This window comes from Bactrocera dorsalis, unplaced genomic scaffold, assembly GCF_023373825.1.
Source record: "Bactrocera dorsalis isolate Fly_Bdor unplaced genomic scaffold, ASM2337382v1 BdCtg423, whole genome shotgun sequence".
Classification (NCBI taxonomy): Eukaryota; Metazoa; Arthropoda; class Insecta; order Diptera; family Tephritidae; genus Bactrocera; species Bactrocera dorsalis.
In genome coordinates this window covers 1430-14893 of record NW_026038474.1, presented here as the reverse complement: position 1 = coordinate 14893, position 13464 = coordinate 1430, and the positions used below count along the sequence as shown (strand labels likewise).

The 13464-nt window shown below is 36.5% G+C and overlaps 2 protein-coding genes across 2 annotated transcripts; one reads left to right on the top strand and one right to left on the bottom strand.

The window, feature by feature from the left end:
- LOC105233429 (actin-related protein 3) lies at positions 1 to 2131 on the top strand (the record flags this gene model as incomplete). Its single annotated transcript, XM_049462279.1, is given in 6 exon segments — positions 1 to 30; positions 97 to 204; positions 412 to 703; positions 771 to 1015; positions 1078 to 1161; positions 1232 to 2131. Coding segments are annotated over 6 exon segments (855 nt in total), but the record flags the coding sequence as incomplete, so codon positions are not given.
- An 8060-nt stretch (positions 2132 to 10191) lies between these two features.
- On the bottom strand, positions 10192 to 12687 carry LOC125780293 (E3 ubiquitin-protein ligase CBL-B-B-like; the record flags this gene model as incomplete). The annotated part of the gene is given in 1 exon segment (XM_049462278.1): positions 10192 to 12687. A coding segment is annotated over 1 exon segment (1442 nt), but the record flags the coding sequence as incomplete, so codon positions are not given.
- Between the last annotated feature and the right edge of the window lie 777 nt (positions 12688 to 13464).

The following is a 13464-nucleotide window of genomic DNA, read 5'->3' as shown; positions in this document are numbered from 1 at the left end:
AATGTTCCTGGTCTCTATATCGCCGTGCAGGTATGTGTGTGTATATTTTGGAGGAAAAGCACATATGATCACATATATACGTATTTTTTCCTATAGGCTGTACTTGCCCTGGCCGCGAGTTGGGCCGCCAGGCCTGTAGAAGGACGTACACTAACAGGCATCGTTGTCGATAGCGGTGACGGCGTAACACACGTTATACCAGTGGTATGTATTCAAATCATATATACATATAAAAATGGTCTTTCAATTGTTGACGGCGACTTATTGTATTAGAAACTTTATCTTATCTCAGCAAAATAGCAATCGATATGAATGCTCAATATGTCAATATTTATTTTACCGCTAATAGAAAAGTTGCTGTACAAAATTCAAGCAGGTATGTGTAATTTTTAATGTCTAAACTCTTTTCAGGCTGAGGGCTACGTAATTGGTTCTTGTATCAAACATATTCCCATTGCTGGTCGCAATATCACCTCTTTCATACAGAGTTTATTGCGAGAACGTGAAGTGGGCATACCGCCAGAGCAAAGTTTAGAAACTGCCAAAGCGATTAAGGAGAAGCACTGTTATATTTGTCCAGACATTGCCAAAGAATTTGCCAAATATGATACGGAGCCGGGCAAATGGATACGCAACTATACGGGTACAAATGCGGTGACTAAGAATCCATTCAGCGTCGATGTAGGTTACGAACGTTTCTTAGGTATGCAATATATATTATGCTTATAAGTTTTCTATTCCATGTTAATAATATATTACCTACGTTTTAGGACCTGAGATTTTCTTCCATCCCGAATTTTCGAACCCCGATTTCACAACTCCACTATCGGAAATCGTAGATAATGTCATACAAAATTGCCCGATTGATGTGCGACGACCCCTATACAATAATATAGTATTGAGCGGCGGTTCCACGATGTTCAAAGATTTCGGACGCCGTTTACAGCGTGATATCAAACGATCTGTTGACACACGCCTCCGAATCAGCGAAAACTTATCTGAAGGTCGCATTAAGGTAAACATCACTTAACATACCTAAAAAAATAATATGTCCATACCTACATTGTATGTTTTTAGCCAAAACCAATCGATGTACAAGTCATAACACATCATATGCAGCGATATGCTGTATGGTTTGGAGGCAGCATGTTGGCATCCACGGTAATTACCTTTATTGGCCAAAGTTCGTAAGGCTTGTATATGCTCAAACGCTTCTTTTTTTATCTTGCAGCCTGAGTTTTATCAAGTGTGCCACACAAAGGCTGCTTATGAGGAATATGGTCCAGGAATTTGTCGTCATAATCCTGTATTTGGCACCATGACATAATCATATATGTATCAGACTGTGCTCGCAGAATTGTTTTCCTCCTCTACCTATTATGCAATTTATAAAATTCCACTTATTTTAAAATTCTGTTTTAAGTACGTCGATCGTGCAATTTGGCATCGTTTACGAAAACTCACAACGGTTAGCCAGATATAATATAATTGAGGTTAACGCACACATCAACTTTTTTTACGTACGCAGTGTTAAATCTTCGTAATACAAAAAATGTATCTGTGTAATGTTGCTAAGTTGTAATGTAACTCGTCTGTAACATTAAAGTCAATAACTAAGCTGCATTTTTTCGTATTATTAAAATTAGAAGTCTTATTATGCTTATTATAATGATATAAAAGATAATTATTTGAATGGTGCCGACGCATTTATTGTAATGTTGGCACTTTTATACACATACATACGTATTTGCGCTCTTCCAGTTGCTGAACACAAGTGCAAGTAATGCAATTAAGTTGAATATTTATTTTTTCTGTGAAGCTAATATACTATTATATTTAATTGCTTTATTTGCATTACTTATGCAAGCGTTGCAAATGTATGTTATTCTATTATTAACGTAAATTTCCATGTTTATGTTCAGCTATTAAAAGTGAAACAATATAGTATGAGAAAATATATAACTAAATATTTAACATTTTGGCCAATTACAATTAAATTGAATAAAAACTACGAAAAAAACTATTAATGAATAGAAATGTGCGAATACACTGAAAATAAATTGTGTGAAGAATGTGATTCTTTAAGAGAATTAAATAAAATCAATGTGAAATAAAAACCAACTTTCATTTACTCACTTCTGATTTAATTATATAAATGTTTGGGTAGAGTTATTTGAGTATATTTCGTTGCTCATTGTAAAGCGAAGTCAACTGTAATCGACAAATTCAACAGGTGTAACTGTCGCTGGCTACCGTGTACGTACTTGTTAAAAATGTGAGAAAAGTTACGGCAAATAAAAAGCTAAAACTTCGAAACTGCCATTTTAACGTTGAAATCGACACGTAAATATTTTAATAAAAAAATAATTTAAATGATTAATTTAATTAAAGATTTTAACACTTGTTAAATACAAATGTAAATGACGAATGAGTCGAAATAAAAGCCAAACTATTGAAAAGTTGGTACAATAAATTCTTAAGTCTTGTTAAGGTTTTGTTTTAAGAATCCCAAAGCATTTTGTCGTTAATTTTATAATTAACACAATCACCTTATTGGCAACAATTATGTATGTTGCAGCAAAGATTTTTTAATAATATTGATTTCTTCATCAACGATTTTTAGGACCTTCAGGGTCTTGGTGGTGAAACAGGTATCAATTTCTCCTAATTGTTTACACACCTTTTACCGTGTAAATACTTGTATTTTTACTACGTCGCTAATAGAATTTTGAAAATACTGGTAAGAGTTTTAAAAGCTCTTGTGCTCTTCTTAAGATACGATAAGATAAATAGGTGAGAATTGCACCGCGATCTATGGTCTATTGTGCCCTCTCTTAAGTCAGACAGACTTAGTCCCTGCATATTGATAAGTTCCGATATACAGCTAGGTTCCAATGAGGCGATGTGATCTCTATTTGTAAACATGGATCCAAGGGCTTTTATCCTGCGCCTGCAGACTGCTATGCAGTCAATTAGCAGGTGTTCTGCAGTTACAGGCCCATGTTATGTAGATATATTTAAGCCTGTTAAGGTTATAACCACCCATTAGCAACATGGCATAGCGTATGCCTTGGAATTGTTGCCAATACCTCTACCTCACCACTTCTTCCTCTTTACGGAGCAGCTCTTTTGTCGTATGAGGACAAACAGCTATAAAGGGTTCCGGCCCTACTATGTTGGTAGATGCTGCGGAGCGGGCGGGCTCGTCGGCCAGTTCATTCTTGATTATACCTCACTCAGACTTGTTTCCTTCTGATAAGACTGTTCAGCCGTTCTATACACTCCTGTACCAATAACGATTTGATCTCATAAGCAGAGATCTCTTTAAGTGCCGCTTGACTGTCGTTGGAGTTTTATATCTACGCACCGACTTATAGCAAAGACCTCTGCTTGGAATATGCTCGGAGAACTTCCCATAAGTATAGAGAGTTTGGTGCATAGTCCTGCGACTCCTGCTCCGATTCCCTCCGATGTTTTCGAGCCGTCGGTGTACCAATTGATTGTACTACCCCTAAGCAGTAGCTCGAGAATGGAATCATCCCATTCAGCAATACTGTTATGGGTAACTTTGAACTTCTTAGTGAAGTTTACTCTTTTGGTAATGCTGTCCCTTGGGAGAAGACCTAATGGTATTATATCCCCGCTTAAGTGCTTCATACGCTGGGAAGAGATTTACTTACCTCTGCGAAACCCTTCTGTTGTAATTTGTAGTGTTTGTTTGGCTACCTGACCGATTACTAGGTCAAGTAGTGTGAGTTCAAGCATAACTTCAAGTGCTGCCGTCGTGATTGTGCGCATGGCACCATACACGCATATGCACGCAAGTCGATACAGCTTCATCAATTCTTGACTTGCAGTCCCAGGATTTACCAACTAATCTATTGCACACCATTAGTGCTTTAGTAGCTTAATGCTTCAATGAACTGCTTCCACCGCAGAGTGAAATCCAGCGTGAGACCAAGATAATTGACGATATTAGTCATCCCTACCGCTCTGACCCCAAGAGTTAGGTTCCTTGAGACCGGGCAGGGACCTACATTTCTAAAACAAGACGATGGTCGTCTTCGAGGTGTTGATAATCAGTTCAATTCCACTGCACCATCCCTTAGTTAGCTTTAAACCTCTTTGTACTAAATCGCAGAGGGTATTCTCGAATCTCTATCTATAATAACAATGTCATCTGCATATCCTTGACAGCGGAGCTTGTGGGTCGTCCTCGACAAGTTGGGATACCATTCCACCCTGTGGGCAGCCAACAAGACCGTTCGATTATTATCCACATACATATGAACGAGCTAAGCCATTTATAAAAGAAATTTTAAATGAAAGATCAGGTACCACATTAGGATGAGAAATCAAAATGGTAACTTCAAGTTGATTGATGCGACAATATGGTTATTTCACCATTTTATTGATATGACCCCAGCGCGCATTAAGAAACAAATGGCGGAAAGTTGATTCAGTTACTGGAATTTCAGGAAGGCATCGCTACAGGCCAGCTAGCCTACAAAACAAAGCAGTCAGTTCATCGGCCCAGTGGAACACCCACAGCAAGTTCCCTACGGCCAAGAATGTCAACAATTGTCTACTAAGCTGTTATTATCATAAAAATGGAGTTCACTAACGCAGAAACTCACGCTATTTTAAAGCTTTCCTTCGTTAAAGGCAAATCCGCTAGAAAAACGTTCCGGAATGGTTTCGACGTTTCAGAGCGGGTGAAAACGACACCATGAATAAGCCAGCCGGTGAAAGACCTGTGACGTCGAATACCGATCAAATCATGGAAAGCATCGAGTTAGAGCGGCAGGTGGCATCTCGTGACATCGCCCAGACGATGAGAGTTAGTCACCAAACCATTTTAAACCATCTGCAGAAGGCTGGATACACAAAAAAGCTTGATTTTGGATGCAAAAAACCTACTGGACCGAATCAACGCCTGCGATATGCTGCTGAAACGGAACCAACTCGACCCATTTTTGAAGCCGATGGCGACTGGCGACAAAAATGGATCACATACGACAATATCAAGCGAACACGGTCGTGGTCGAAGGCTGGTGAGTCGTCCCAAACAGTGGCCAAGCCGGGATTGACGACCATTAAGGTTTTGTTGTGTGTTTGGTTGGATTGGAAGGGAATCGTCCACTATGAGCTGCTCCCATATGGCCAGACGCTTAATTATAACGTCTACTGCGAACAACTGGACCGCTTGGAGCAGGCGATCGACCAGAAGCGTCCAGAATTGGCAAACAGAAAGGGTGTAGTGTTCCACTAGGACAACGCCGAATGGGAGGTTTTATCGTATTCACCATACAGCCCGGACATAGCGCCAAGTGATTACTACCTGTTCCTGTCTATGGCGAATGCCCTTGTTAGTGTAAAGTTTAACTCAAAAGAGGCTTGTGAAAAGTGGCTGTGCCACTTACCACTTACGGTTAATATTATAATAACTCTTACCGACAGTGTGGAAATGGATGATAACGCCCTTTAATGGAGCCGGTGTCAAAATTGGACGATAGGCATGGCACTACCCACTTTTAAGTGAAAACAAATATCTCAACACCGCTCGACCGTTTTGAACCAAATTTGGTATGTAACATTGCTTTGGCAATTTACATGTTACAGTGTGAAAGAAACCGGGCTACAGCCGCGTCCACTTCCCATATAACACAATTTTAAATTCCATCTGATTCCTTCTTTATGAGAGCACAAATCTAGAAGCAATTAATATAACGGGATACAACTTTGCACGAATAATGCCTTTATATTATGCCACTTTACGACCGAAAATTGTCCAAATTCAACAAAAGCCCCTTGGTACCGAATATTTGGACCTCAGTATCTTTTTACTGAAAATATTGGTCAATGTGTCAGATTTATAATTAAAATTCAGATAGAATCCTTTCCTTATAGTACTTTGTTTGTGTGCTACAAATGGGTTGAATACGTCCTTTATACCTTATATAAAGATTTTCGAACTTCCGAGTGACTTTATACCGCATGTATCGGCCAATATGTTAGTTGCTAAGACTTGTACAACTACGTTCCGGATACGGTAGCAGGTTAAACTCCTACTTATCCAGAATAGACCCCGACATATAAAATATATGTCATGCAAGAAGTGAGTATCCACATGACACTGGCCACCTCTTTGCATGCCCCACCAACCCCACTCGTCTGACACCCTCCTCTCTTTGATCCGACCCCGTCGAAACAGCACGTTTCTTGGCCCTTCCGTTAGATGACAACTAGTCTAACCCTTACCAACCTAACGGGGACTAGGTACCCATTAGAACAACAACAACGCAACAAGCCTATATGTGAGTTACCTTAATAATTTTGAGAGATCGTGTTTATCTAGTAACGATGCATTTATGAATATGCATGAATGAATAAAATCTGGTGAAAACTCTAGACCCCATAGAAGTAACAAGCTTCATGTATCTGAAGGTACTTCCCTTGCTTTAATCCTTGCAAGTTGCAAGAGTTTATACCCGAACTTAGCCCTTCTTGCTTGTTTTTTGTTGCTTTCAAAAAAAAAAAATATTAAAAAATGTTTAACAACAATTGTTTCTTTATTTAGTAGAAAAATTATTCGTTAATGATCGCTAATCATCTTAAAATTGTAGCTTCTTAGAATCACATGGTGATATGAATGAGGGTACAATAGACCAGGTCGCAGTGCAATGGTATTTTCCATCTATCTATCATCTATCTATCTAAATAGTTTCGATATAAATTAACCACAACTATATAAACCTGATGTGTGCTAACCTGATGAAGCGCAGTGTATATTTGCAACTTTTCAATTCCAATTAATATCAACATTTAACCACCGATGAGGAAATATTTAATTGAAACAGTTTTTATTTTTTATTAAATATATTTTTATTTATAAGAATAATTGCATCTGCTTAAATAGCTTTTTATGGCATGTCTATGGAAAATATAGTTTATGTACGCATGTATATGTATGTATATGATTTAATGTTTATATATATGTATACGTATGTATGTATTATGTATATTTTATTGCATTTATTTGCTGATTATGCAATACTAGTTGTATCATCTTAATTGGTTCTTGTTTGATCCATCACGTTCCTATTAATATTCAAAAGGAGTCGGTGCTTATAAAAACATCAAGACTGTTACAGTAATTGTTAAATGTACACAATAATTACAAAGTAAAACACGACGCGAATTATCCTGGTAATCGACTTAGTTGTGGTATGTTTGCTGACTTATTTGTTTTAGGACAAATTTTCACTAATCGTAAATTTGCTCTTTGACTTGATTTGATCGAGATTATGAATTCATGTTTACATGACATGCCATATATCTATGTACATACATACATATGTAATTGTAAAATATTTTTCCGAGGTTGATCTAAGCTTTAGAATATATTTAAAATTATGTGTATTACCTTTGATTGACAAAATGTGTTAATGCTCCTTTTCTGATATTTCTAAAACTATTTTTTATTGCTTTGTTTATAAATTTTAAACAATCTGTTTGGGCAACAGCGCTCAATGCAGGTGGATTTCAAGTAATCATTCAACACAAAATTTACTTTATTTACTATTTTCGATTATTTGAAGTTGACAGAAATTTACCTTTAGTAAAAAAGTATATATGTATGTATATATTTATTTTTTCATTGCCATAACATCAGAGATATAATTTTGTAGTATTATTATTTATTGCATACTTGCTGCCGTCTTGTTGAACTTTATTAATTTCGATTATTCCTATGTACTATGAACAGTTGTTTTTAATTTAATTTTATCTTCTTTAATTTTTGTATTTGTATTGTATTAATATACATTTAAACAAAGCTAGGCAAATTACATTTCGATTGCGATTATTTTAATTGTGATCACTGATGCTGGAATCTAAAATATTACGATTTTTAAACCTTCCATTTTTTAATTTTCAATTGCTGCAACTGCAACCATAAAAGTATGGTTATGTTTAATGCAGCTAAAACCAGTAAAAAATGTTGCAATTAAAGTATTCGCAATCGCACAAGTGATTAGATTCTAATAGTAATTATAAATGCCCAGCTCTGGTTGTGTTACACTGGTGTGTACGTACAATAAAGTAATAATCGTCTTCGTAAAATACGCGTGTACGGAACTCTCCTCCCGATGAAATGATTTCTCAACGTTTTTAAAAATATAAATGTGAATGTATGTATGTATGTATATGAAATGCACTGTGCACGCATCCCAGGTTAGCTGAACAAACTACCACAAGAATCCAAAAAAAGGCATTTGTGACTCAAAATTATAAATGAAAAATAAGTGCTTTATGATTTTGATCAATATTAAGTATTCCACTATAAAACAGTACTTCTTGAAAAGCAAGCAGTTGACGCGATTAACATAAGTATTCAAATTGTATAAAAAAAAGTCGAGCAGTAATATAAGATAAGGTCAAACATTATATTTGAATCAGTAAAGAACCCGAGTTCATACAGAAATTTTGAATTGAGATTTTTTTTTGTTTTTAACTCGAAACATTACTCTCGCATGTTCTCTATGTGGTCGTGGCTGCCAACAGTGGTCGCTTCATTACGTGTAATGATAAACCTTCGAGTGCATGAAAGTAACATGAAAAGGAACTCTCATGAAAATCCATTAACCGTTAAGATAGGTTTTTTGATTTGTAGACAGTCACAAATCGTATCCTACAAACATAAGTGGTAATGTTTAGCACCGTTTGGTAACAACCAACTTTAGTATATGTATAGTGAAAAATAGGAAGCATTCGTTAATACAATCAATTTATTAACTATATTATATTTCAATGTTTCGTGGTTTCAAGTGATTTAGAGAATTGTCAGTTCCAAACTCCAGTTCACCTATCTTTGAAAAAGGAATCAAAACCAAAATGGTAATGTTAGTGTTGTTGCGGCAGAATTCTGCCGAGTTCACAGTCCTTGATCGGATAAAATACACCGATCCGTTCCGGTTTACAACAAATAAATAAAATACAATATTGCTTGCTTCTTCTGCATGCAGAATTTGCATTATACCTTCTGCGGATTATGAAAGGTTCAAATGACGTACATACATATATGTGCAAACATTCATTGAAAAAGCATGTATTGGCCATGTCCACTATGTAACCATGGAATGGAATGATATATAGCAAAAGATCTTTCAGATTTAGTTCAGTTATAAGCTGCAATATGGGGATTAGTGGAACATTTTCAGCAAATCTTCTTTTCGATAATTTTTGTAAAAACTGACTGGTCTCTCCTGAGCTCCGTTCAAAGCAATATAATCACTGCAACCGAGCATAGTATTTAGATGCCCTTTTAAATTAACTGTTCAACCACAATACTCTAGAATATTGGCCCGAAAACTTACACATTCAAACGATTTATATTTTAGTTCTGATTTTAGACATGAAAATGATTTTTTTAATTTTTACAATTTAATTAAAATACAAAATTTAAATTTTAATTTTACTTTTAATCCCAAAATTAAGGATTACAAATTAATAATTTGGCGCACAAACTACAATGAGACAGTGTTCCTGAACAGTTATCCACAATAGTGAATGTGGAAGCTAATTCCATACGACAGAGCTAGAACCAGTGAAATGAGCACCATGTTGCCAAAACCAAATGTTACCCATATTATTTCTTCCATAATAATTTGCATGCGTTCATGGAGAAATTATCCCTATCAAGTTTTCTTTCATAATACTTTTTAGGATATTACATTGTAATTTAAAAAGTAATGATATCAAGAGATCTCAAATTAAAAAAAAAAACTCTCAAACTACTTTTAATCTCTCCCTTTGCATTATAAACCCATCGAACACAGGCTAACAGAATTACTATAGTAACTCTCCAATTTGATGACTGGTTAGATAAATGAAATACTACAAATATACTTTAATATGTGACAAGTAAGTTGTAATTTTGATTTGGTCCAAGTAGCTTTTATAAATTAACCAGATTGGAGGATTAGGTCCCGATTTGTTTGTGGATTTTATATGAATTACCATTTTACGATTCTGTGTTATTCTCAAATTTTCCAACGTTCGCGTTTGCTAAGAAGAGTGACACAATGACACAAAATTCTTGTTTGCAGTTTGGCATTTCGATATTTTCTACTGACAATACTAATAACGAAACATTTCGTTAATATTTTTCCGAACCAAAGAACAGTTGTTTTGTTTCAGTAGAATTAGCTTTGTCATAACCCACTACAAAATCTCCAAAAAAAGTGAACCTCAAACGGAAATTTGTTCAACATCCCTAAGCATTGCACTTTTTCAATGAATTCGAATTGAAATATGTATGTTAAACACACACTTATTTAATAAAGTTTCTCCCGTGATAGTATAGTTAATTAAGAACCCCCCTATTTGTTAGAAAAAAAGGAAGCAAATTGGGAGTTATTAATTGGTTTCTTCTGTTTTCGTTGTTGATATTGGAGTATAGAAAATTTGTTTTCGTATTTACTTTATGTATATAAGCAGTTTTTAGAGTACATAATGTCATACTTGAGTTGTTCCTGTAAATATTATTGCAATAAATATGTATATGTATATAAGTGTGTGTATACTGGTTCGAGTTCATATATGTATGCTATATTAATAAGAATCTTAATACTAAAATCGTTATGGATTGTTTAGTACTGGTTTTTTAAGCTTCAAGTCAATTGTACATAAATTGAAACTAGCTGTCTACCTTTTCGATCATTTTCTTACATTTTGAGTAATAAGGATTGATTATTTGTTCATTCTGCCACTACGTGCTAATAACTGCCTTTGTATTTATGAATATAAGCTGCAGATCATACATATGTGTATGTATGTGAGTATACGATCTCGTATTTACGGTAAAATTACACATATATTCCTTTAAATTTAAATCAATAGGCATACAAATTTTTAAGTATTTTTATATTTAAAATATGTCCTTTTCAAGGGGAATTCAATTTATTTCTTATACTCGTATAAACTATTTCAAACAATTTACTTAAATCGAGGGTGTTTAAATAAAAATGTATGCATTATTAATTGATGTAAGACTTTTCAGAAGTTGGAATTCAGTTTTTACTTTTACTTATGTCGAATTTAACTTGCCAAACGCTTTTCGAAAGGGCAAACATGAAATTTTTCTTTAGACTAACCTGATATATGTAACTATGTATGTAATATTGCATTCAATGCTTACTAGATTTGATAATATCTCAGGTATCATACTTGCCGGCCGCTCATCTCAAACAGTACTCTTCGACACGAACTCGCGCAAAATGTCGCATGCCATCTCAATATTGTTGCGAGAAATGCCCAGCGCTGTAATAGCGTTTTCTTTGGTATAGCCCTCCTTCACAAGCCGTGCAATGTATTCAAGATTGATATTTTCATATGGTACATTGCAGTCTTTTTGATTGATCGCCACATTCTCGTATAGAAGCGGCTGTTGTTGTAGTTGCTGTAGTGTTTGTGTGGCTTGCTGTTGACTTCGCTGCGATGCCACCGTTGTCGCAGTTACTACTGAGCCTCCCGTGGTTGCAGCTGGTGCCATTGCCAGTGGTTGCGTTGATGAAGTCGCATTGCATATTTGTGTGTAATGCGGAGTGCACGCCATGGGGTTAATAGCAGTTACTGGTGGCAGCTTTACGGTTGTTGGTTCCAAAATGCGAGCGGATACTGCCAATCGTGCTTCCAAGGGCCGAGTGTCAATTACACCCATAATAGTTTCTGCCGGTCCGACTATGTCATCGTCGAGTATTGAGCGTGTAGGCGTAGAAGCAGGTCCAGAACCCGCTGTTGACTGTGTTGTCAGTGAATGAGGAGTGGAAGTCGTCGATGTGGTCACGCCAATCTGTTGTGCTCGCAAATCTTCAACAATACTGTCTACCAACATCAAGTTGCCATGTGGAGGTATGGGTGGAGCTGTTGTTTGCGGTGGCGCAGCAGCTCCTTCTGTATTCGTCGCTAAACTATCTGAAGGAGTTCCTCCACCCATTGCTGTTTGCCCTTTATGTTTGACTGTCGCTGTCTCACACGATTTAGCTATAACTGGAGTTACAGTACAACTTGCACCAGCTATAATTGTTGTGGCACTATTCTCAACACCAGGCGATGCCTTTCGCGGTGGCAACGGAGGAGCAACATGACGTTGTGTAGTTGTGTGCTGCTGTTGTGTATTTGCTTGCAAAGGATCTTGTAGGCCTTGTAGTATGGCATACGAGGAATTGTCGTTATGTTCGGATTTGCTTGTCGCCATTCTCGTCACATAATTGCTGTTGGGATTACTGCCGTTCGAGGCTGAGGTAGCTCCCATAAGAGGCGCGCTCATCCGATGTGTCGATTTTTGCGCAGCACTCGCGACATTTGTACTACTACTTCCGCCATTGGGGGCATGTATAGGCGGTGCAGTGGGCGTGGGCTGTGGTGAAAGTACTGCGTTAGCTATAGCCGATGCGTTAGCAGCCACGATGTAGTTGCTGCCGCCAGAATTCACCAATGTAAGATTCGGTATGTGGCCTGCATATAAGTCGTTCTGTACTGCCAGTAAGCTAGGAGTAGTGCTTCGGCGAGCGAAACGTGGCGACGTATGCGGGCTCTGCTTGTCCGTGGCAGGTGTGGTTGTGGTCATACTGTTGCTTAATGCATGAAGCGATGAAGTGGCAATGTTGAAATCAGCGCCATCCTATGATGTATTACGAAAAAAGTGGACAGACACCAACGAAGAGAGGTAATCAAATTGGGGAGAGAAAAAATTGGGTGATGCATTCAAAATATTCAATATTTAAGTTGTGTTTTTTGCGTAACCGCGCTTTATAATGATTTTGACTTTGGAGTTTAAGGGTAGGCGTTGCGTCGCATGCTGGGGAATATGGTTGAAATTTAACAAATATAACATAAGTAATCAACGTTTAAACAAGAATAGAATTAGCAAGGCACGAGCAAGCGACAGAAATTCAAAAATTAACGAAATCCAATTTAAAAAATGTGACAGTAAATAAACCGAAGAACTCTAAGCAGCATGCCACAATAACACAAAGAATATATTACAAAAATATTTCCGTATTTATGGAGCCCGGCATGCTGGATTAGAAGGCGCCGGCAAATACTTCTAAGCATAAGAAATGCTTGGCAATTTAACTGAGTGTTATTTTTTTCCCTGTTTTGTTGAGATCCATATATTGAAGTGTTGAGCATTAGCAATGATTACTTGCAAAGATGCAAACCTACTGCAATTATTAAATACATTTTAAAGATCTGTCTGCAATATATGAAACACCTGTTTGTATTTTTGAATTTAGGAAAGAAAAAAATAAGTTAAGATCAACTCGTATGGTTAATAATAAAAAATCGGCATACGTTAGACACTAGTAAGTAATTTACCTATGCTAAATTTGTATCGATTTTATCTACAATAAATTTCTTGCCAATGCGAATTGTTTTTCATTGTCCGAAGTTATTGAT